Source organism: Chroicocephalus ridibundus, chromosome 2 (genome assembly GCF_963924245.1).
Source record: "Chroicocephalus ridibundus chromosome 2, bChrRid1.1, whole genome shotgun sequence".
NCBI classification, from domain to species: Eukaryota; Metazoa; Chordata; class Aves; order Charadriiformes; family Laridae; genus Chroicocephalus; species Chroicocephalus ridibundus.
The window spans coordinates 102,859,231-102,883,647 of NC_086285.1; the positions used below are offsets into that span (position 1 = coordinate 102,859,231).

Sequence of the window (24,417 nt, forward strand, 5' to 3'; positions counted from 1 at the left end):
TGGAACCAGGAGTTGAAAGCAGTAACATAGTCAGCGGAAGCAGCCAGGGTCTGGTCCCATACTACCTGAGCCAGGAGAGCAGGGCAGGACTGAGGATGGTAGTCAGGTTCAAACGAGAGTCCAGATCTTTAGACAAGTCCACAAGAGTTACACAGGCCCAAGGCCAAGCAGGGAAGGTGAGTCAGCATGTCAGGGTCAGGAGCTGGTCTAGTGAAGGCAACCAGGATGAGACAGTCCAGCAGTTACCAGGCTGTTCTGAGATCAGGCTGGGAAGTGAGTCTATATGTTGGGATCAAGGTTCAGCTCAGTAGGGTCCATGGGCAGCCACAGGCATGGCTGCGACAGAGCTGGAGACGTAGATCGGTGGACCAAGCAGTGAAGTCTCAACTTAAAAGCAAATCCCAGAGAAAGGAGTGTCAGCCTTCCTGAGCCCTCCCAGAAGAGCTTCGTGAGAGTGCTCTGTCACCAAAGGAAGGGGGAAGCCCTCAGATGCACTAGCTCTAAGGCAGCCCTGAGCCCAGGCAGCTGAACCTCCAGGAAGGGAGATGCTTTCAGGGTCCCCACAACTGGTAGCAGCCACAGGGTGTTTCCATTAATTCCTCTGGACAACTCTGAGAGCAGCCCTGCAGGTGGCACTATGTATGCATCCACAGTGGCAACTTGATGCTCTAGCAGGTTGCTTTTAGGTGCAAATTCACTTTGTGTCTACAGCTGGAGTCTTGAAGCTTGCACTCAAATGATCTGCTAGTGTGCCTTCGAGAAGTTTCACTCCTGGTGAAGCCAAGGTTGAAGCCAAACACCCGGTTACCATTTGGACGACCCTGCTTGTAACACTGATGCAAAAGCACCTGCCCTAGCAGAAGAGTATATATTCTCCAAGTCCCTCCAGGAGTATGTGCTCTACACATGCACTGAATTCTGTTCATAACAGCAAGGCAGCCTGCAGAGGCAGTACATAAAGCTGCTTCACACTGCCCATGGGCAGTGCTGCCGACGTGAACTTCATTGCCAAAAAAACACACACTCTGCATGTCCTACAACCATAACAGATCAGAGAAAACCAAATTCTGGTCTTTCCCCCTTTGTTGCTAATGTAGAAGTATCCAATGAAGCATGCATACCCCACAATTTAAATTAAAAAAAAGCCAAAGTAAGCTTAGAAGTAAGACTGAGTAAGACTCAGTGAACTTAGAAACACCCAAAACTGGAATCTCCACTCACATCCAAGGCACTACTTATACACTTAGTATTAAAGATTTAAGTGCTTTGTTAAGTTTAGAAACCCAAAAAACTTTAAATTTGGACCTGGATTGAGAATTTTGTTTTTTTTCCCCCAGCCTATTAACTCTTCTGGAATTTCACCAACTCCAGCACTGAAATTATGTGAATGAATCTGTGACAGTATCTGCCCATCTTATATTATTCTGAAATTAGGCTTTTTTAGCAGCTGTCATATATACATTAAGGCTGTGCTGTGGTTATTTTCTGAAGCCCTTTAGATACATCATTTTTTTCAACAATCACTAATGAAGCATAATTTTATTGCATCACAAGTCACCTACTTTTCCTCATAATCTTTGTAAAATTCGGCAGTATCAATGTGGAATTTTTTAACACCACTCAATAAATCTGTTTTCATCTCCGGCTGTACCTTCAGCAGCAAGTCCTCAACCTGCAGTGCCTAAATGCAGACAAAGAGGAAAAACAGGCATAAAAGAGGCAGGAAAAAAGTCATAGTTTTTTAAGAAAATAGTTTTGTTCTAGCATTTCATCATTAAAAAGGCTGACAAAACTTTCCTATATATGTGATGAGAAATAGAACAGCTATGATACCTGTGTGTTTAGGTTCTTCCAGGCATAAGCCAATCCATCAACTCTTTCTGCATTTCCATCTTGAAAGAGCAGATTGTATTTATGAAGCACAGAATAAGATTCTTCTATAGGTCCAACCGTCATATCAATTTTAATCTCATTCTCTCGAATTTCCTTTAGGGCTTCCATTGCTCCCCGTACATCGTCAAGGTCATGGATAGGTCTGCTTAATCTCTTGCTGATATTTTCAATGAATGAATAAATTTCAGCCATGTCTGTGGCAGACTTTTTGTTCAAAGCTGATCCAAACGTTCTTTGTCTTGAGCGGCATTCTTGAATTAAGGCTATTTTCAATGACTCTGTTGCGATATCCACTGATTCCAGTACATAGTGATTTGGCAGTTCTCTGATTTGCATTTCTAATTGCTAAGACAAACACAAGCAATAAGCTTTTAATTTCACTAGAATTTCTCTGAACAGTTCATTTTTATTAAAAACCTAATACTTACAGAAAAGTATCTGATTTGAGTTTGGAATTCAGCCATTGTTGGTTTAGTATCTATAAACTCCCTTACGTTTTCCTCTGGATCCTACATAAAAGAAGATCATTTTAATTATTATTTAGCATCGGTATTACAATAACCTATGGGGGACCCAGCTGTCTGGGGTACTGTGCAAACACAAATGATCCCTCTCTAAAAGAGCTTAAGATATAAGCATTAAGATCAAATTATTTCATTTGAACTGTTTTTCTGACTGTTATTTTTTGTACAGTACTCTTTAAGGTACTTGAAATCTATCCATAACTCAAAAACTGACAGAAATCACGATATCCCTTATCTATCCGAATTCTACTATGAAATTTACAATCCAGCTACTAAAACTTTGTTGGAGTATTTCCTTCCCAGTCTCCCTTCTGTCTGCAAACCCCCAAAAGCGGCTTACGTCCTCTAACAGATATTTAAATGGCAGAAATTGTATTCAGCCATCTTCACTCTTCCTGAAACAATGTTAATTTACCGCAGTTTCTAGTTAAAAATGGCCTGGCCATTTGGATCAAGCACAGTTTGGCAGGGAAGGACGGACCTAAGGGAAGAGGGAGCATTTAGCTTGTGGAAGCTTGTTTAAAGGGAACAGAGCACTCCGCATCCTTCCTTTTCACAAGGTAGGCCAGTCTCTGCAGAGGTGAGAACTTCAGTGTCACCGGCTCAATAAATGTGTTAGATTCTCAGTTCAATGACAAAAATGATCTTCATCCGCTCAGTGACGCTCGTCTACAGTCTGCACTGTGAGGTCCCTGAGAAGCTATTACAGCTTCTCTGGCCAATAATGAGTTACCAGTGACAGTTCCCAGTGATCCCACAGGAATTATAAAGACGGGGGGGGGGGGGGGGGGGGGGGGGGGGGGGAAACAGTGCCAACTCCTCACGAATTTTAAGGTTACGGAGCAGATTAATTAACTGTTTTAGAAGATTTTATTAAAAGGAAATATCATGCTACTGCATCATCCAATCTGATTGGATGCCTTGCCTGGGTAAAATGTCATACGATCAATATGCGGTTAGCTCAAACAATATCTCCAAAAACTAAGGTAAATAAGCATTAAGAAGTGGAACTGCAGAAGCCATGAAGAGGTGAAAATTCCCTGTCTTAGTCTGAACTCTAACTGCAAAGAAGTCATCTGTGGGAATGTGGTCATCTATGAGGTATTTTAGGAAGGGGAAGTTAAAAATAGCGAGCAGTTACAAAGATAAGATTACTCCTGTTTTGATTGCTTGTTTCTCATCCTGACTAAAACACCTTTGACAGGTAAGACCAGGGGTTGTCCATCCACACAGAATTGAATTTCACTAGTGAGAATGAACACAAGGTTTTATTTCATGGAATATCTCCTGCCAAAACACTCTGCGGAGCTTTACCACTTATGTGACAGCACGCACTTCGTAATGAGGACAACTCCATCAGGCCAAATTCTCTTCTGCTTTGTAATCCTTATTAGTGCAAAGATTTCCTAGATTTTGTTTATCATTTTTGTGAAGAAACAGAAAAGCTGCTTTCAGCAGTAGTTGCTAAGGAACTAGTCAGTTTAACAGTCAGGAGCAGTTTTGTAGTCTGCACTTTCTCAGAGATTCTGCTTATCTCAGAGATATGGAAAATTATTCTTTTCCATAACCTATGCAGACAAGGTGCTGTGAGAAAGTTGCAAAAGCATACGAGAGCATAAGGTTGTTTATGCTCCAACATTTTTTGTTCTTCTGCTTTCTTCCTCAGATGGTTTAATTGGCAAAGAATGACAATTTCTGTTCAACACGAGTAGACAGAGGAAGTATTATGGGTATGTGGATACTACCATGTACCTGATACTTCCTACTGAGCACCCAGTCTCCTTGTGCAACCCAAAGCAGTTTATTTAGAAGATTTCACAGTATAGCAACATATTTTATTAAGTATGTATTTTAACCTTGTTCCAGATGCCCGAGAATTCAGAAAAGCTGTTCAGAAGATCTGATGTTTCAGTTTTAAGAGACAAAATAATTGTATTTAGTTGGATCACCACTTTGTTCACATCCTTATGCTCGATGATCTGCTTGTCTAAAGGCTTCAGTGCCACCATCCTGGTGAGTTTGCTCTCATCACGTAGCTCTACAGCAACAGCTTGTTCAATCTGGCATAAATTAAACAAAAAAACATATGTCTGCTAATTTTATTTATATTTTTACATTATGGAATTCCCAATAATGCACACATAATAAGTACTTCGAAGAACAGGTAGAAAGTGCAGAGAAAGCATCTACAAGGAGACTCCCTATTCTTAGCTTGGATTTTTACAGAACTATAGTTCTAGAGTTAAAGCTGATTTTATAAAAAATTGCTATGTGGAGTTCTACATTAATCATCTCTGAATGACATCTGTCAAATATTCATCATATACAAGTACAGCTATGCTGTTTCCTGCTCCTAAACAACCGCTCAGGTCTTCCTGCTTCCTTTAGTGTAGAATTCCAATCTATACCCATTTTTGGCCAAAAAAAGGCCTGGAGACAGTGTAGGGTTGGCTGCTTGGAAATAAGCATACAATTCCGCTTGAAGAAACTGAATTCAACTCACTCTCTCCTAGCTTGGTTTTTTTATTATTATTTATTTTCAGGACTTGAATGGGGTTTCTTCATTGAAATGAGCTGATATATTTTTCATGTCAGATTGACAAAATAGGAAGATATATTTACAAAGACACTTTTCAGCACAGATCTACATAGATCTGTATTTCATTACCAGAGGAGAGAATTAAGGACATTTGAGCACCGTTATTGCGCATTTCTGTATTTCAACAAATTTCAGCTTCTATCTATACCTCAGAGCTTCCCAAGGTTTTAGTGCTCATTTTAGTGCCAGTTAAAATATTTATATTGTATTTACTGTAGCATTATAGGTGCTGTACGCAGCCTGGAAGTTTAACTTAGAATAAAGTTTTTGCCTGGGAAGACTGATAATAATTTATATTCAGCTAGCAGTACTCGTGGATAATTCTCACACATTCTCTACTATATCATCATCATACTTGAATAGTAATTTTAAAAGATTTTTATTAAAGCAACTTTCAATTTTAATATTAAAAACCACCAAAGATAAGGTTTATGAATTATTGCTCTTATGTTCAATTACTTGCTATAGAGATTAAAAACTAGGCTTTCACTTAACAGGAAGATCCACCAGATTACAAGTGAAAGTATTGGTACAGAACATATTCTTATGAAATTAAGAAACCTTAACCAAAATACTAAAATTTTAATAAAATTAAAATAAAATAATTACCTGCTGCTGTTTATGATGTAAGTAAGCAAATTTCCACAGGGGGATATCTTTGGCTATTGATAATATGATATTTACTGCTTTGTTTACAGCACTCTGAAAACAGCAAAACATTCACTTTGAGCACACAGAGAGATTATGACAAATAAGAGGGGAAAAAAGAAAATAAGAAAAAAGGGATCCTCCAAACAATACCAAAATGGAAAAAATAGACCTCCATCTTTACAGGAAATATTAAAATAAGCATGAAATAGGATCACCCAAAACACATTTTGTAAGGGGAAAAAATACTCCATAAAGCTTTATCATGTGGTTTTCAAATAAGAACATGAGACCTTTACAAAGAGTAACCATGAATCACTGGGGATCACAACTTAATTATAGTATCATTTCCCCTTAAACTGGTTATCAACGTATTTATTATTAATAATAATAGTTTCCACATTCACATCAGAATGCCTGAATACATTTGTCTGAATTTGTGACGGTATAGCCTATAATCTATACAGGCAGCTATATGAATTATTATATAACTTCTTCTGTCTATGGTATTTTTAAATTACACTTTGTGGTCTGATTTCTTACTGACACCACCATGAAGGCTGCAAATGAAATTAAACTTCTGATTTTGACAGTGACAATGCAAAGTCCATAAATCAACACCATAAACAACTAATACTTTGTGAATCATTTCAGACATCATAGAAGACTATATGTGTAAGAATTTTGCTGAATTAGTATAAGTTTAAATGAGTGTTCAAATTTGTCCGTAGTTTAGGGCTTCAGACTGGTAATATTTTTCTTTACAATTCACTACTGCACAATGCTGATTTATGAATGACATTTTAAACTGATAACATCATTTTACACTCTGAAAGAGTTTAAGGAGAACAGGAAGTCAAATCAGGCTGTATCAATGGCATTCATTTTTATTTTTGCATTCACTTTGAAATGTTTGCCTCTAAGTAGAGGGTTGTGAACATGAGCTACTGAGCTTTTAGGAATGCAGTTCCTTGTACTAGCCTGTGTAACAAACCTGATAGGTGGCTTAATGTCCTTACCATCCAATGATGTCATGAACTCAAGTGAATTTGAATCTCTTTTTTCCCTTCCTTTTAGTTCTTATACCAGATTAAACTTCCACATGTTGTTTCTAAAACAGGAATTTATAAATGTTTTACCATAGATGACTGAGATGCGCAATTATTTTGTTACCTGAATATCTTCAAGACTTGGTCGCAAGACAACATTTGGAATAGCCAGTTGAATTTCAGATTTGAACAAAGGAACCCTCTGTGTCTCTACACACTTGGTCATCAGATACCTAGAGTCAACAACACGCAATCGATGTCTTAAGGACTCTAAAGAAATCTTCATGCCTAAAGAAATATAACATTTAAGTGAGGTTGTATTTCTTACCACAATAAACTTTGGATAAAAATCTTACAATGATATTAAAAAATTAAACATATCGAAAAAAGACAGACTCACATCTGACCAAAGAGTCAGTATTCTTCTGACAAAGCTGTCCTATCAGATTATAGTAACTACAGGACAGGCACTCTTGGCAGCGTGTTTTCTGTTTCATGTCAAGATGTGTACAGGCATATGAATCCTGAAGAGTTAAAGGGAAATTCTTAGAAAAATAACAATATTATCCAGCAGGTAAAGGAAATATAAAGTATCTGACTATGTTATAAAAGGTTACTTTTTACACTGTAGAGGTCTTACCTCCAGAGTTCTCCCGGCATCTGCTTTCAGCCTGTGCTTAAGAGTATCTACCAGTTCGTACACAGAGCATTCCACTTGCTGACTCTGCCTACAAAAGCAACCTTACAGTCACTCACAGGGAATAAAACATAAAGAATACTCTTTGCTACTTTCCAGGCACACACTCCCATTCCCACTGCACTGCGAAAAATTGTTATGTGCAGGAAAAAACCCTTTACTTTTCAGTTTGTTCCTATTGCTTGGCATACAGAGAATATAAGACATTAAGATATGCAGACTATCAAGAAACACATTTGTCAGACTCTGTGATATCTGATTCAACTGTACTTCATAATAATTAAAGAAAAAAAGTTATTTTCCAGCTAGTTAACAGAACAGGCTTATCATGATGATACAGTGAGATAATCTGTGAAATCAGAATTGGCAAAATAAAAAAAAAAAAAATAAATAGAAGGTATCTTATTATGCACAGCGAGCACGGATATCTTTTTGGAGAAGAACTGAATAACTATTCTGCTATAACCTGGAAAATAAGCATAGGCCAAAAAATGTGAAACACTGGGAGAAGGGAAATCTTAAGCTAGCATGAAGAATCAAGCAATTAACATGGGGATGAGATTTCCAGTCATCCATCTTCATTTTTCTTGCTACTGACTAGAATGCCATAAGAAGAAAAATATGAAATGCTAAACACTACAGATGCAATCTTACATCTGCTGTATTCAAGATGCTTGGCGTTTCTCCCTGGATCCTGAGACTATCATTTTGCTTTAGACTAGCACCCTGTTAAAATAAAGTTTTAAAAGTAAACTCGCTAGGCATAAAAAAGTAGCACCTAAATAACCCCTCCCAAATATGGCCTTCAGATCTACGCAGTGAATAAACCTACTGAGACAGTCTGTGAGCAGCAGAGACAGCAAGCTTTTCTGTCTGTTCCAGGAAAGAAAGCACATCTATAGGTTCATCTTCTGGCAAAATTATCAAAGCAGTGTTCGACATATCCTCCAGAATTCTTCCAATTCTGCATTCCAGGGTATCAGCTGCTTCTTTGACTACATAGTCCAGCTCCCTCAGGGTATTATAAACATTCTCAATAACTAAGCAAAGAAAACAAAATGAAAACAAATCATGCAAAATACAGACCTCTTAAATCTCATCTCCCGCCACCACCCCCATGGTATTACAATAAAATGAAGATTTAATGGCAATTAAATAGCCTATTAAGGCCTGGAACCAAAACACATTGGACTTACTCTACTTTGGAGTCTTCAGATTCAACCATTTTATAATAAATAGTACAATAGCCTTCAAAATATCTCTTGTGTATTAAAAAACAACATAATGTATACAGTGGAAAACAGAAAGGATACAACTGACCAAAAGTTATTTCGGTCCTTCTATGTAAATCCACAGGGAAATCCAGTACTTATATCACTGTAATTAATTTATAAATTTAACAGCTAAAATTCCTCCAGCCAAGATTACATACTGGTTAAACCACTAGATTTCTTCTTTCCTGCATATGACCTAACTTGCTTTGGAAAGAGAGAAACTGAGTCCTTTAACAGATGTGTTTATTAAAACTAGATAAAAATGACAGTTTCTGAATAGAGGGGATAAATTCTTTCCCTGTCCTTCATACTTTCATTGCAAAAAAAAGAAAGAAATATGTCACATGACACCCTTTGTCTTTGTATTTGTTATTACCAGACAGTATCATTTGAATCACCAACACTCTTTCTTACTGTATGTAGAAAGAAGTCGCTATGATATCTAAGACACAGCAGCGTGAGAGTGGTGTCCAGCTGCTGATGCTTTAAGTGGAAAACATAATTTATTCCTATTAGGAAGTTAATAATGCAGCTTGTCTTTTTTTATTGACTAAAATGGACAGATAACACAACCAACTCCTTAGCTTTTTTTTTTTTAACATATAAATTAGGTAGTACTAAATCCATTTTTTCCCCTTTTTTCCTGAGTTTTAGTCTAAAAGGCAACCATGGGGCCCTATACTTCCATATATTAGATGGAAATAAGGCACTTAAGACATTAGGCTCATGCATAGTGAGCTCGGCACATCGTTGACAGGTCAGAGTTATTTTATATACACCAAACTAATGGCTAATTTGTAAGTGTCCAGTATACATTCTGGGCACACTAGACATTGCACATCCTCAAACAGATATGATGCATACAACAATCAAGAAAAGCATTCCTTTCTAGAGGCGATTCCATTCCAGCTGCAGCAGCAGGAAACAGGAGGTAGCCTAGATACTCTTACTGCATAACCTCTACCTTGTAAAAAAGGCCAATTTCCACCAGAAAATTAAGAACAATTAAAAGCTGAATTATAGCTATTCAGATATTTAACATAGTGCAGAGAGTACCTAAATGAATAAATAAATTACTGATATTGTAAAGACCTTTCTTATGATGTGTTACTGAACTATGCAAACCAAACACAAAAATTCATTTTAAAGCTATAAAACAAACATGAAAAACCACTTGCTATTATTTTTTGTGCTCTGGTCAGGCAAAGGTCAAGTAAAGTTAAAGGTGGCCAGCCCTGCCTTAAGCACTGGTCGAGCCACCTGGCACAGTCACAAATGAATAGCTGCACAAACCCATGCCCCATTTCACGTTCGGATTTAGGCTACCTCTGTTCCTGTTTACCTTGCCACGTAAGAGTGGTAAAGGGGCATCACCGTGGGGGGAGAAAAGGGTATGCCTGGTAAAGCAAAATGACTTAACAAGGGCTGTTCAAAGACAGCTGTCAAACAGCCCTAACTTGATGACCACAGTTTAGAGCAGGCCACCGTTTTCACCTTACTCATGTCTGACTTGCTTCTATAATCAGGAGGGAGGGATCTGGCATGTTTTTCCCTCCTATAGATGAAGTGCTCTTCCTAAAACTGACACGGAAATATCTGGCCAGTACCACCTAACGGCATCAACAGTTCACCACTTCTTCTCCTACTACATACATTTATTGATGGTCAAAGAAGTCCATGACAGCTGCATCAGGCCCGGAGTAAGGGCATCCTCGACTTGTCCTATGAATGGTTTCATCAGTGGCTTCAACATAACAGGAATCCTATTCAGACGCTCTTTGTAATTCATCAAGAGATTCTGGAGCCTACAATACACGATCATGTTAAGAATGTGCTTAATTCAGATACTTGAAACATAACAGAAGTTTAGACATGTTTTCTGTTAATAAGATTTGCAATTTCTAACACCATGTTAAAAATAAGAACTCTTCCCAGCTCTTTCTAGATCAAACTACACTTCTTTCTCCTCACTAACAGCAGAACCAGACTGGGGAAATAAATACCTCCCGTAAAGTGACTGTGATTGATTTAGAGAATCGTTCTTCCAAGGAAAATTGACTACTGTAAAAATCTTCAGGAAATTCTGTTGTGGTTTCAGTCGGGATAGAGTTAACTTTCTTACGAGCAGTTGGTATAGCGCTATGCTTTGGATTTGGGATGGGAATAATGTGATGGTGCACTCATGGTTTTGGTTGTTGCTAAGCAATCAAGGGCTTTTCTGCTCCTCACACTGCCCCACCAGTGAGTTAGGCTGGGGAGGCAGAAGAAGTTGGGAGGAGACACAGCCGGGACAGTTGACCCCAACTGACCAGAGGGCTATTCCATGCCGTATGACATTATGCTCAGTATATAAAGCTGGGGGAGGAAGGAAGGGGGGGACGTTCGGAGTTATGGCATTTATCTTCCAAGTAACCATTACATGTGATGGAGCCCTGCTTTTCCGGAGATGGCTGGACACCTGCCTGCCAATGGGAAGCAGTGAATGAATTCTTGTTTTGCTTTGCTTGCGTGCGCAGCTTTTGCTCTACCTATTAGACTGTCTTTATCTCAACCCACAAGTTTTTCCTCACTTTTACTCTACCAATACTCTCCCCCATCGCAACTGGAGGAAGTGAGCGAGTGGCTGTGTGGTTCTAGCTGCTGGCTGGGGTAAACCACAAGAGTTAGAGAATTAACAATCATCATCGCTGAGAATGCAAAGAACTCTTCTGGCACAGAATCGCACTGTTACTAGAAGCAGAAAGAAATAATTTAGAATCAGCAAAAGTAATTTCAGATATTCAACACAAGAGAGCAAATTATAACTTAGGTGATGTATTATCTATACAAATGTTTGTGTTGTGCCTTAACCGAGTGGTAAATTCCAGTTTGTTTTCCTAACAGAAAAAAGCTTTTGATGTTAACTGTAATATTTTGGAGTGTAATGCCTATGTTATAGCACATAGATGCCTTAGCGGTACCTAGGAGCCCCACTTACAGAGCAGCTGTTGCAGTAACAAAACAGAAGTATGTAGGCATTTCCTAGTAATGAGATATTTGTGGAAATAGGAACAACTGCTTATTACCAATATTACTACGGAAATGCAGGGGAAAGCAATTAAATTTCAATTAAACTCCATCAAAGAGAAAAATTATAATAAATCAAAAGCATATGCAACAGACTCAAAGCTAGGGATTCCCATTTGCAGATGAGAATCAAATCCAAAAAGTGCTCACTCACTCCATTTGATGTCTTTTAATCTGGTCTTCATCTGCACACAAGCCAAGGACAACATCTGGAACTTCAAAATGCATTTTTTGCAGGTATTTTGTTTCATAAAGTACTTCCAGGACCACTGGGTCCAAGTTTACAAGCAATTCCTTCATGTAGCAGTACAGAGGGAGAAAAAAGAATTAGAAAATAAGGCAGTAGTTTGGTGGTTACATGTAACTGGAACATATAAGAAGATGTAGATGACTAAAGATTTTTAAAACAGATACCCATGTTTCTACACAGAACTTCGTTATCCTCTACAAATATCTGGATTTTCCAAAGTATCAATCAATCAATATCTTACACTGATTTCAATTTCCCGTGACTCCTTCACTGTGCCCTAACCACTTGGCTCCTAAGTTTAATTCTAGTTCTGCAGCTACACTCTGTGGAAACTAATTCGCTTTTTCATCTCAGTTTCTCCATTGGTACACTAGGGAGAAATGTTGGGAAGGTTAGTCTCTGTACACTTTTCAAGGCACTAAATGCTATTAAGATGCTAAATACATTTGAAAAATAGGTTCTAGTTGTCCATTATGGAATCGTTAGTTCAAAAAATGCCACATTGTAACCATAACTTCTCTGCAATACGGCAGAAAAAATAATCTGTGAAGTAAGAATGGTAAGATTTTCTGTCTCAGCAAGCAGTTTTGAAAGCAAATTAACAAATGATTGATACATACTCAACACAGTGATGTTGATCACTACAGAAAAGACCATGATCCAATTAAAAATTCCTTCCTTGACTAAAATTTTGTCTAACATAGAAAATAAACCACAAAAAAAATATCTAAAAAGATGTAGGTAAGTAAATAATAGATATGTATTTGCTGCGTATTGCCTCTTTTATGCCCTGAATGAGGCAGAAGCCTTACGAAGAAGAGACATGATGAAGTCTGTACCACAAATATACACAAAAAGGAAAAAAAATAAATCAATTCCAGTAGTTCAGTGCTTGTCTATCCATGATATGATTCAAGTAGCATGTGTAATACTAAACAATGCAACAGTAATAGAAAGAATAAATCATATTTACCTTGGTTTCTGGGTGCCTGACAAGTAAGGAAGCACACAGAGCATTTCTAGCCTGGTCAGCAAACCTGCACCAAGCTCTATGATAAATAAGTTCAAATTCCAAAAGAACTGCAGCCATTTTATTGTAGCTCTTAACAACCTTTTTCATTTCCAGTGTCTGCAATTCAAGGGGCGGGGGGGGGGGGGGGGGGGGGGGGGGGCGGGGAAGAGCAAACACCATTTAATCAATTTAATGAGTCTAATATGGTAGAAATGTACTCCACTAGACTTTTTATCACCACCATTAGGAAAACAAAACAAATAGAAAGCTTTAAGTTATGCTGGTTTAGAGATAAGGAAAGACACAGAAACATAGAAATATATTTAGGAATTTAATTATTAAGAAGTATTTAACTGCTCTAAACAACATAACTTTTTTCCTGATTGTTCCTCACAGTCTGTGCTACGACCTGTACAAAGCACTGATGTCCCATTGAAAAAGGTATAAAAATTATATTCTTTCATGAAGTATGGCTAGTGTATGAAGTTAAATATCTCAGTCCTCTTCACTACAGAACATAGCAGACAGAAGGCTCTAGGCTTGGGTACACAGCCAACAGTGCTGCTATCAGGATTAACATGAGTCAAGCCCCAGAAGGGACCAAAGCATCAGCTTAATGTCTCAAGGGAAGTGACTGTCCTCAGTCGCAGAACAATAATGCTGCAAAAAGGAATTCAAATCCTGGAGCAAACACTAACACCTATCCTGTCGGATGAGCTTGAATACAAGTTGCTAGAAAATTAAGCTTAGGAGTATAAAAATAAATCATATATCTGTTAATAACATGCTTGAAAGCTTAGTATAAATCCTCCTCTGCTAATTTCCAACCTTCAGAAGTGTGGTTTTCTTTTTAAGGAATGTCATTGGATGGTCAATTTTTCTGTATAACTGCTGAGCCCACATAATCTTCCCTGTTACCTAAAACACAGAAGATACGAGGTTATATTTCCCTTAACTTAAAAACAGTCAAGAAGCAAAGTCTTTTTTCTCTCTTTTATTTCATTCTTACTGGTGGTATATTACGTGGTATAGGTGGATTTTCTTTGTCCTTCTGGTAGAGTTTTCGAACAAATTCTAAGTCTTGGCTGTACTGCTGAAGGACAATGGTATACTTCTCATTAAGATCAATATGATTTTCTCCTATTTGTTCAAGCTTCATCAGAAGTCCCAGCATCTGTTCAGTCTAAAAAGCAAGACGGAGCATTTACTACAGAAGATTTTAATAGTTCAGAAAGTCATTGCTCATAAACTGTTATTTTTAATTTATAATATGTTATGTAAGATTGTAAGTTGTTTTCTAGGAAACATACAAAAGTCCCTCCAGACAAGTTAGTGAATTTTACTTCTGTATTTTGTCCCATATGTAATATATTTACTGTAGTATGAACCAAGAAACTACTACCACTACAGCATAAGGGAATATTTAATTTTTTTCTGACTCTCAAATCATCACTCTTTTTTTCTACAAACAGTCGCGGTAGAACACCTACACCCTTACTCATGCTTCATTAACATCTCATATCATGATCAGGGCCTGAATCAATGAACAGTACTGACATTAAGGTAACAGATGGCAAAAGCTCCTTTCAGTCTAACAGGAATAACTTAGAAATGCAATAGGAAGCATGGGGAACACCAGGATGAAGAAAGAAAATAAAAAAAACAGGGCTATAAAATTGGTAAGGAAAGATGGAACATAAAACTGGCACCAAGTAACAATGAACATCATCTTCCAGCACTTCTGCAGGCAACTTTTAGAACACTCGTAATAGGCTTGATGTCCTCCTACATTATCTTGGGCAGCCACCAGCACAATACAGAACACTGGCAGTAATGAAGCAGTCCGGTAGGAGCTGTGGGTGCTCAGCCTTTCTGAGCACCAGAACAAAGGGTTTCCATTTGTAAAATTACTTACAGTTACTGCCTTCTCAAACCAGGAATCCACAAATTCTTGTATGGACTCGTACAATGCTGCAATTTGGTTCTTAAATTCAAGGTAATCTTTTTCAAACTAGAAAAGGGTAAAAGAAAAAAAAATCACCTGTAGTGTTGCTTTCATTTCATACAAAATTCTTTCCCTTAAGTTTTTGGGGAATTTGCTTTATCTGCCCAGCATGTGTTCAGCACTGAATTAAAGAGAACAGGGACAACACCTGTAACAAAGGCATTTACATTCTAAGCAAAGCAAACAAAAAATAAGAGGTGTTAGGTTATATGATTAATGTCTCATCTTCATGAACACAAAGGAGCACAGAGGAACAAGTACAGGCAGAGGAAATCTAACAACCTAATCAGACCAAACAGAGCACACCCACCAGCTACTGCCGGCACTGCCACAGGAGAGCGCTCAGCTCACTGTCCACATATGAAACCCAGCAAGATAAGCTAACTGGCAGGTTCTCTAGAGCACCTTACAGACTAAGGGAGGTTACTGCCTAGGAGATAAGGGACTCATTACAATTTACCAGGGAAGAGCATTTTGGGACTATACAAAACGTATTGTGGGAGTTAGGGAAGAAGCAAAGGCAGGGTGTGGTGAGGGAAAATGGAGGCATGACAGGATAAAAGGAGTTGGTCACATGTGAACAGGTTGCTGGTCAGTACATTTGTCTGGCCATGCCCTGCACCTGGTAACCCCAGTCTGTCTTGTCTTCTTACTTATCTCCATTTCTAACCATTTTCCTGCTTGAAAGGGCTCTCTCTCTCTTCTGTGTGCGTAAGTGTGTATGGGAGTCTACATACCAGCAACAGGAATAGAAGGGGCTTAAAGGGAGCTTCTAAGAAAGATAGAGACCTTTACCAAGGCCTGTAGCAATAGGACAAGGGGTAACAGTTTTAAATCTATCCAAAAGAGGGTTGATTTAGGTTGGACATAAGGAAGCAATTTTTTACGCTGAGGGTGGTGAGACACTGAAACAGGTTGCCCAGAGAACTTGTGGATGCCGCATCATTGGAAGTGTTCAAGGTCAGGTTGGGGTTGGATGCTGCTTTGAGCAACCTGATCTAGTGAAAGATGTCCCTGTCTATGGCAGGGAGGGTTGGACTAGGTAATCTTTAAAGGTCCCTTCCAACCAAACCCATTCTATGACTTTATGGAAACCACGGGTCCCTGGGGCTTGTGCACCTGTACAGTCAGCAACTGGAGAGACTGGAGTGTATTGAGGTGTAAGCATCAGCAACCAGAGTAGGAACCATGGATCATAGCAACTAGAGACACTTGAACATGTGCATACTGTGTGGGTGTGCAGGTCACATATAATGTCTAGAGAATACCAAACCAGAAGGGCAGCAAATAGGACAGAGGCTTGGGAATCAAGTGTCAGAGCACCCATAAGTCTAGGCTGGATATTGAAGAGACCAGCGTGGTCAAAGAGTTGGCTACCAGAGGGACCAGGAGGCCCAAGCCAGCTACCAGAGAGACAGTAGGGTCTGAAGGTCAACTACTGATAAGGTTATAAGTCTGGACCAACTACAAGAAAGAACTGTTTGCACGTGTGTGTCTCTCTGTGTCAGCAAACAGGAGAGCAAGGGGATCCAGGGGTCAGGTAGAGGGCAGACTGATTGCCTAAGACCAGTTACTGGAGGGAGCCATAGTGCATGTGTCTGGGGGTGAGGGGTGATGGTATAGGTCTGAGTACCAGCAACTGGAGTGGGGCTGTGGGCCCTGGAGTGAGGTTTTAAGTCCAGAAACTGGGGACCTGGATATCCAGTGGCCAGTTATTGGATAGACTAAGTATGTAAGAACCAGCTACTGGAAGAATCCACGTATATATACTTTCTACTAACAGGCTTTCCTCCTGCTCAGCCAGAGAGGTACAGGATGAGGTCATTAATACTACTTGTAATTGAGTGACTGCTGTGTTTTCAGTTTGTATTAAGCTATGTGACCAGACCTGTTCGTAAATGTATTGTGTGTATGCGTGCATGCATGCCTGTTGGGAGTTACATGCTCAGCCTTGCAGCTGAGTGGACCTGGGGACATGGAACTGTGACAGCCTCACCTCTACTGGGCTACCAAATTTGTCAGCTCCTAATTAGAAGTAATTTGGGTACTTATCTGTAATAATTTTTCTTAAGAGTCCAAAATACTGAGGACCTACAGAAAGAGTTCAGTGCATACTTCCTCTTGCAGAAAGCACTCCACAAGCTTGGGAAGATTGCTCCAACCAGTTAGATATAGAAAAGCCACGCAGTTTTTAAACACCTCCAAATTCCAGTTAACAGTAAATGTTCTCTTTCAGAAAAGAACCATGCAGCAAGTACCACAGAAACATAAGCCAACAGCCAGTTAGAAGAAAGCCAAAGGTATTCTAGACTTAAATGTTTAAAGCAAAGTTCCTGACAGTTGCAAACTACAGTTCGGGAAGGCAGGAGAGGAAGTCAACGTTTCTAGCACTTCTATTGTGAGGCTATTAATTCTGCAAAGCAAGCAGACAACAGCTCAAAAAAAGCAGCTCAATTCCAGCATATGGAGGATGTATTAAAACATGAATCTAAAGCACTTGAAAAGCCACTTTAGTTTCTACCACCCCGCTCAGCGCTGGGAGTGATATCATTCACTTTCCCTCTAAAATGTTTATTTAAGTGCCTTTACTACCTTTATTATAATACTGCCTTTACTATTCCACTAAGTATTTTCAGTAACACTGAGTAACTCTTGCAACTAGATAAACTGTATTTAATGCGTTGATCTGTGTGAATTAGTTTTCAGTCTGAAGTTCAAAACATATGCATCTCAAAACACACAAGTTTAGGAAAAGTTGTTTGTAGTACTACCTATCACACAAAACCTAGTTAAATTTACCCAAACACTTTCAAATTGTATTAAAAGATAGAAAGTACTATTATTACAGCAAAATACTATATGCATTGTTATAAAATTTAATCTTCTTTGCATAACTCAGTGAAAAGCAGAGAATTAAGGGAGTGATTGTCAGACAAGTGCTGAACATATGTACCTCTTTTTTTCTGTGATCCAGAACATCATACTGTTTGGATTTGGCGTTTGTAGCAATGCTCTGGTAATGAGTACTGATCTCTTCAATACCTTCTATTTTTATACGCTGGAGTTCTAAAAGACTTTCCATAATATTGCTCATATCTGAAATCTTCTCCAAACGTTTACAGAATGTATCAAATTTTCCAAATATATAGTTTTCACTAACAATAAAAAAAACAACAGATTGTTATGCAAACCTGTTTGTCATGCATTTTTTCTATTTAACCCACATATATTCTACCAGAACTGCTACCAAGTTTCACTTAAAAATTCTATGCTGTAAGACTTAAAAATCAAGTAAAAACCATTTTAAAGCAATGGATATAAACCAGAAAATGCTTAATCCTTATATATGTCAATTAAAAGCCTTTACCACATTTTACAGGAGTTACTCTTTTAAATAAGACATTTGCAGGAGATCAAAATATGAATGCACAATACTAAGAAATGCCTCGTGCTTTAAGTGCCAATACAGGTAAAACTCCCCTTGGCATTGTGATAGAGCTGACTAAATTCTCCTGGTGTCTTTTCACTTATATTCATGACTCAAATTTGTTGGGGTTTCAGACCATATGTATTAAATTAACACATGCATAAATTCCCCTGAAGTCCCCTTGGACATCTGTGAAGTCAACAATTGACTGTCAAAAACTTGTCACTGGTTTATTCCTGAATTTAAAAAAAAACAAAACTCTGCAAGGTGATGTTCTGATTATAATAAATACTACATTTTAATTGAGTATTTAGCTTTTCTGCTAGCCAGCAGATATAATGATATCTCATTCATAAATTGTATAAATTAATATGATTCAATATTAGAGTGAATTATTTACCTGAAATCAAATTGCCTGTCGCTTGGATTTTCCTTTAGCTCCTCCTTAATTTTCTGAAAGGATGTTTGGTACTGTTCTTTGAGCGAAATGCATTGTTGTATCCTCTTTAGCAATTCTTGCCTGAGGAAGAAAGCACAGAAAACAGAAAATCATCCTAAGGCAGCCGTCAAAAGAACGTAAATAAAAACAGAACATTTCAGTCAGAGATGCAACTCTGCAAAATAAGAACACAAAATTATACACTACATGAAAAAAATTCGAAATATGAGGATTACATTAAAAGTTTTTGTTTTAAATTTGTTATCCAGATTGGATATTTTTAGTTTAGATTTCATTGCCATTAACCCAAAACTTTCATAGCACAGTCCAGAAAGGACTTGCACCAGGCAAACCCTGGCTACTGAATGCCTGCAGTTTGGCCATCTCTCATCTTCTGTAAACTTGGTATTGATGACGGGTTTTCCTTCATTTGCTTCTTTGTTTTTTCTAAGCAGACAAGACTGGAGAGAGATTTTTCCAGACTACAGTAAGCACGAGCAAAGTCTTTTTTATTTACATAGATACACCAGGAAGATCTTTGGTTCTTAAGGCCGCAGATAGTTACATCTTACACACAGTTGTTCATTAACCCTGAGGTACTAATATACATGAGGCATGGATGCCTCATGTGGTGAGGTGAGGCATAGGTGAGGCATGGAAATTAGCTATAAGCCATTTACCTAAGACTGTTGCTCCACTGTGGCTTTGTCTTTCACCTTCCAAAAGATCATTGGGAATTAAAATGATAGCCAGACTTTATAGATTGAAACCACTAACTGGGACAGAGAGAAACTTTTCCAGGGACAGCAGCAGCAAATAAGCAAATGAAATGAATGTCTCAAAAATACATTCAGCTAGAATAAACAAAAACATGTATTCTACTTTTATTTACATTAATTCTTTAGGATAAACATAGCCAATACTTAATTGATTGCTGGTAATTTATGCAAACTTCCCTGTACCCACAGCAAAATACAGGAGGAATCCAAATTGTTAGATTTACGTCTCCTAGCCTATTACTTCAGTGTCACCTTTGACTTGGCTGGAATTTAAGCACAGACATCCTAACTGTCTATGTCCTGATGAAGCTTGTAACACCTTTTCCTTCTCACCTCAGTACCCATAACCTTGCGCCAATTATACTCTTTCAAGAGGCTATTCCAATCATTACTTTTCCAGTTGATAACTTTAGATGTCATGGTCATCTTAACCCCTGTCTATGGTTTCCCCCATCTCTTTTGCATAAAAATAATTGACTTGTTCTTATAGTATGTGTTCTTCCTACACTATCTCCGCTTAACTTCGCATCCTTCACATATACTTGTTCTGACAGCGACATCAGCACTCACCACCCACTTGTTAAGTTTCATACAAACACTTCTGTGCTTCTGCTTATGCTGTGTGTAGCACTTGGGAGCAGCTCCATGCGAGTAGCTGTAGAGCAGCTAACTCATCCCTGCCTTGAAATGTCTCCTTTAGTTCTGGCAGTGATGCCTAGAAAACACTCAAGGGCATCACAAGGTTTGCTGAAAACACTGTCATTCCAGCTGATCAACACACCATGATTGCTGGGGTTTCTCCATCCCTCTTTCCTCCCCGCATTTCACTATTCACTTCTTATGTTTCAGATTGCAAGGTCTTCTTATGTTTTAGATTGCAAGCTCCTTAAAGCTGAGATAAACATTTTGTTCATTTTCCATATAGTGCCTAACATTTGCTGAAAAACAGGGACTCTTGCTATACTAATAGCGGAAACAAGAACAATAGAAAGGAAGAACCAAACTAGTCTTAGGCATGTCTAACTAACAAACTTACAGCAAATCTAGCTTTTTTAATTTAAGGTGCCTCACTGGTACCATTAACACGCCTCATATGTTTGCTCATAGAGCATTCTCCACGGAATACTCAGAAAATACAAGCCTGTGTCCCATCCTATCACCCACATACCTCACTCCAAACAGACTACAATCAAATTGAGATTCTGGTCCTGGTACATATTGTCTCCTTCCTCAGACTGGCTTTCCTGCCCACCAACAGCAAAATATAAATCTTAGATGGAACTTTGCCAGTCTGTCCTTGGAGCTTCTTTATGAAAAACCTTAGCTCCCAGTTCTAATTGCTCGAGTGTGTTTTGGTCTAAAAAAAGCCATGAGGACAAAACATCGAGTGTTGTATACTGATATACATTACATGCTTTTCGATAATAGTTTTTTTTCCACACAACATAGTAAATTTGGTTTTGCAGAGTACTTAATTCTACATAAAAATGAGTAGTCACAAGCTTAAAATTAACATGGGAAATACTGCCTGGCAGGAGGACGAGGTGCTACTTAAATTTACCTTTTAATAATCTTCATGACTAATCTATAATTTTACTTTGAGTGTTAACAAATGAAGATGAAATTACTAAAATTTTATCACCTGTCCAGATCCCAGATTTTTGAAACACCTTCACATAGATATGTCTTGCATGTGTTAATCATTTGATTAGTGATTTTAAGAAGAAGAGATGTCATGCACTCTGATGTGTTGTAGTATGGTGATGTACAGTAGATCATACAGACAGTATTCATTAAACTGGGTACTTGTTCCATCATTGTTACCTACAACAGGAAAAAATGGGAAAGTGAGCAATTCAAATTTCCTAAAAATTAACACAACAGAAAATGTGACAGCTCTGGGAGTATGTTTGTCAGTGGATAAATATCTTTTTGATTGTAACACATAGTTCTTGTAAACATCTCATTATAATCTGGACCGTCCAATTCATTTGCGGGGACCTTGGTAACTACAGTAGTGTCCAAGAATGATCAGGTGCAAATCAGGGCCTGTCCCCCCAGGAAAGTGGCAGGACAATTAACCCAACTGAAGTGCATCTACACTAATGCACGCAGCATGAGGAATAAGCAGGACGAGCTGGAGGCCATTGTGCAGCAGGGAAACTATGATGTGGTTGCCATCACGGAAACATGGTGGGAAGACACACAAGTGGAGTGCTGTAATTGATGGCTGCCAGCTTTTCAGAAGAGATAGGCAAGGGAAGAGAGGTGGTGGGGTGGCCCTCTATGTCAGGGGCGGTTTTGAATGTCTAGAACTCAACAGTGTGAATGACAGTGTTGAGTGTGTATGGATAAAAATTAAGGGGAAGGCCAACAAGGCAGATATCGTGATGGGAGTTTGTTATAGACCCCCTAATCAGGATGTAGAAACCGATGAAGTATTCTATAAGCGGCTGGCAGAGGTCTCGCGATCATCTGCCCTTGTTCTTGTGGGGGATTTCAACTTCCCAGATGTCCGCTGGGAATAATACACAGCAGAGAGGGAACAGTCCCGGAGGTTCCTGGAGTGTGTGGAAGACAACTTCCTAACACAGCTGGTGAAGGAACCTACTGGGGAAGTGCCCTACTGGACCTACTGTTTGTTAACAGAGAAGGTCTTGTGGGGGATGTAAAGGTTGGAGGTCGTCTTGGGCAGAGTGACCATGAAATGATAGAGTTTTCAGTTCTTGGTGAAGCGAGGCGGGGAGCCAGCAGAACTGCCACCTTGGATTTCCGAAGGGCAGACCTTAACCTGTTTAGGAGCATGGTTGAGAGTGTCCCTTGGGAGGCAGTTTTGAAGAGCAAAGGTGCCCAGGAAGGCTGGTCATACTTCAAGCAGGTGCTCTTAGAAGCACAGGAGAAGGCCATCCCCATGTCCCGAAAAACGAGCCGACGGGGAAGAAGGCCAGCCTGGCTAAATAGAGAGCTTTGGCTGGACCTCAGGAAAAAAAGGAAGGCTTACATTCTCTGGAAAAGGGGCTTAGCAACTTATGAGGATTATCAAGATATAACAAAGCTATGCAGGGGGAAGATTATAAGGGCCAAAGCTCAATCAGAACTCCGCTTGGCCACTGCAGTTAAAGATAACAAGAAGAGACTTTTCCAGTATATCAACAGAAAAAGGAAGACTAGGGAAAATATAGGTCCACTGATGAATGAGACGGGTGCCCTAGTGGTGGAAGACACAGAGAAGGCAGAGTTACTGAATGCCTTCTTTTCTTCGGTCTTCACTGATAAAGCCGTCCCTCACGAATCCCATACCCTGGAGGCAAGGGGGAAGGTCGGGAGAGAGGAAGGTCCTCCTTAGTAGAGGAGGACCGGGTCAGAGACCACTTGGCCAAGCTGGACATTCATGAATCCGTGGGCCCTGACGGGATGCACCCGCGAGTGCTGAGAGAGCTGGCAGATGTTATCGCTAGATCGCTCTCCATTGTCTTTGCAAGGTCATGGGGAACAGGAGAGGTGCCTGAGGACTGGAGGAAGGCTAACGTCACTCCAATCTTCAAAAAAGGCAAGAAGGAGGACCCAGGGAACTACAGGCCAGTTAGTCTCACCTCTGTCCCTGGGAAGGTAATGGAGCGACTCATTCTGGATGTCGTCTCCAAACACGTAGAGGAACAGGAAGTTATTGGAAGTGGTCAGCATGGATTTACCAAGGGCAAATCATGCCTGACCAATCTGATAGCTTTCTATGATGTTATAACAGGTTGGCTGGATGAGGGGAGAGCCGTAGATGTCATCTACCTTGACCTTAGCAAGGCTTTTGACACTGTCTCCCATAACATCCTCATTAGGAAGCTGAGGAAGTATGGGCTAGATGAGGTGACAGTGAGGTGGATCGAGAGCTGGCTGAGTGACAGAACTCAGAGGGTTGTGATCAGCAGCACAGAGTCCAGTTGGAGGCCTGTAACGAGTGGTGTCCCTCAGGGGTCAATACTTGGACCAATTTTGTTCAATATATTCATTAATGACCTAGATGAGGGGACAGAGTGTATCCTCAGCAAGTTCGCTGATGATACCAAGCTGGGAGGGGTGGCCGACACTCCAGAGGGCCGTGCTGCCATCCAGCGTGACCTGGACAGGCTGGAGAGCTGGGCAGAGAAGAACCAAATGAGGTTCAACAAAAGCAAGTGTAGGGTCCTGCACCTGGGAAGGAGGAATGCCAAACACCAGTATAGGTTAGGGGCGGACATGCTGGGAAGCAGCTCTGAGGAGAAGGACCTGGGGGTCCTGGTAGACAGCAAATTATCCATGAGCCAGCAGTGTGCCCTTGTCACCAAGAAGGCCAATGGAATCCTAGGTTGCATAGGGAAGAGTGTGGCCAGTAGGTCGAGGGAGGTCATTCTCCCCCTCTACTCTGCACTGGTGAGGCCACAACTGGAGTACTGTGTCCAGTTTTGGGCTCCTCAGTTCAAGAGGGACAGGGAACTACTGGAGCGAGTCCAGCGAAGGGCAACCAAGATGATTATGGGAATGGAGCACCTCCCTTATGAGGAAAGGCTGAAAGAGCTGGGACTCTTTAGCCTGGAGAAGAGAAGGTTGAGGGGGGACCTGATTAATGTTTACAAGTATCTAAAGGGTGGGTTTAAGGAGGACGGAGCCAGGCTCTTTTCAGTGGTTCCCAGTGACAGGACAAGGGGCAATGGGCACAAGCTAGAACATAGGAAGTTCTGTTCAAATACACGGAAAAACTTCTTTACGGTGAGGGTGACAGAG

The 24,417-nt window shown here is 39.7% G+C and overlaps 1 protein-coding gene across 1 annotated transcript in view; it reads right to left on the bottom strand.

Annotated features, from left to right (window-relative positions):
- LOC134511806 (dynein axonemal heavy chain 5-like) overlaps nucleotides 1–24,417 on the bottom strand; it is a 169,252-nt gene that overhangs the window by 127,611 nt on the left and 17,224 nt on the right. The window contains exons 13-30 of the mRNA XM_063326333.1: nucleotides 21,305–21,486; nucleotides 18,845–18,964; nucleotides 17,971–18,172; nucleotides 14,928–15,023; nucleotides 14,022–14,195; nucleotides 13,841–13,930; nucleotides 12,974–13,129; nucleotides 11,905–12,044; nucleotides 10,338–10,489; nucleotides 8,243–8,450; nucleotides 7,354–7,441; nucleotides 7,114–7,237; nucleotides 6,838–7,001; nucleotides 5,626–5,718; nucleotides 4,274–4,477; nucleotides 2,322–2,402; nucleotides 1,834–2,238; nucleotides 1,563–1,681 (exon numbers count right to left, since the gene is read on the bottom strand). Coding sequence (XP_063182403.1) covers nucleotides 1,563–1,681; nucleotides 1,834–2,238; nucleotides 2,322–2,402; nucleotides 4,274–4,477; nucleotides 5,626–5,718; nucleotides 6,838–7,001; nucleotides 7,114–7,237; nucleotides 7,354–7,441; nucleotides 8,243–8,450; nucleotides 10,338–10,489; nucleotides 11,905–12,044; nucleotides 12,974–13,129; nucleotides 13,841–13,930; nucleotides 14,022–14,195; nucleotides 14,928–15,023; nucleotides 17,971–18,172; nucleotides 18,845–18,964; nucleotides 21,305–21,486 — 2,798 coding nt within the window. The remainder of the gene's footprint in view (nucleotides 1–1,562; nucleotides 1,682–1,833; nucleotides 2,239–2,321; nucleotides 2,403–4,273; nucleotides 4,478–5,625; nucleotides 5,719–6,837; nucleotides 7,002–7,113; nucleotides 7,238–7,353; nucleotides 7,442–8,242; nucleotides 8,451–10,337; nucleotides 10,490–11,904; nucleotides 12,045–12,973; nucleotides 13,130–13,840; nucleotides 13,931–14,021; nucleotides 14,196–14,927; nucleotides 15,024–17,970; nucleotides 18,173–18,844; nucleotides 18,965–21,304; nucleotides 21,487–24,417) is intronic.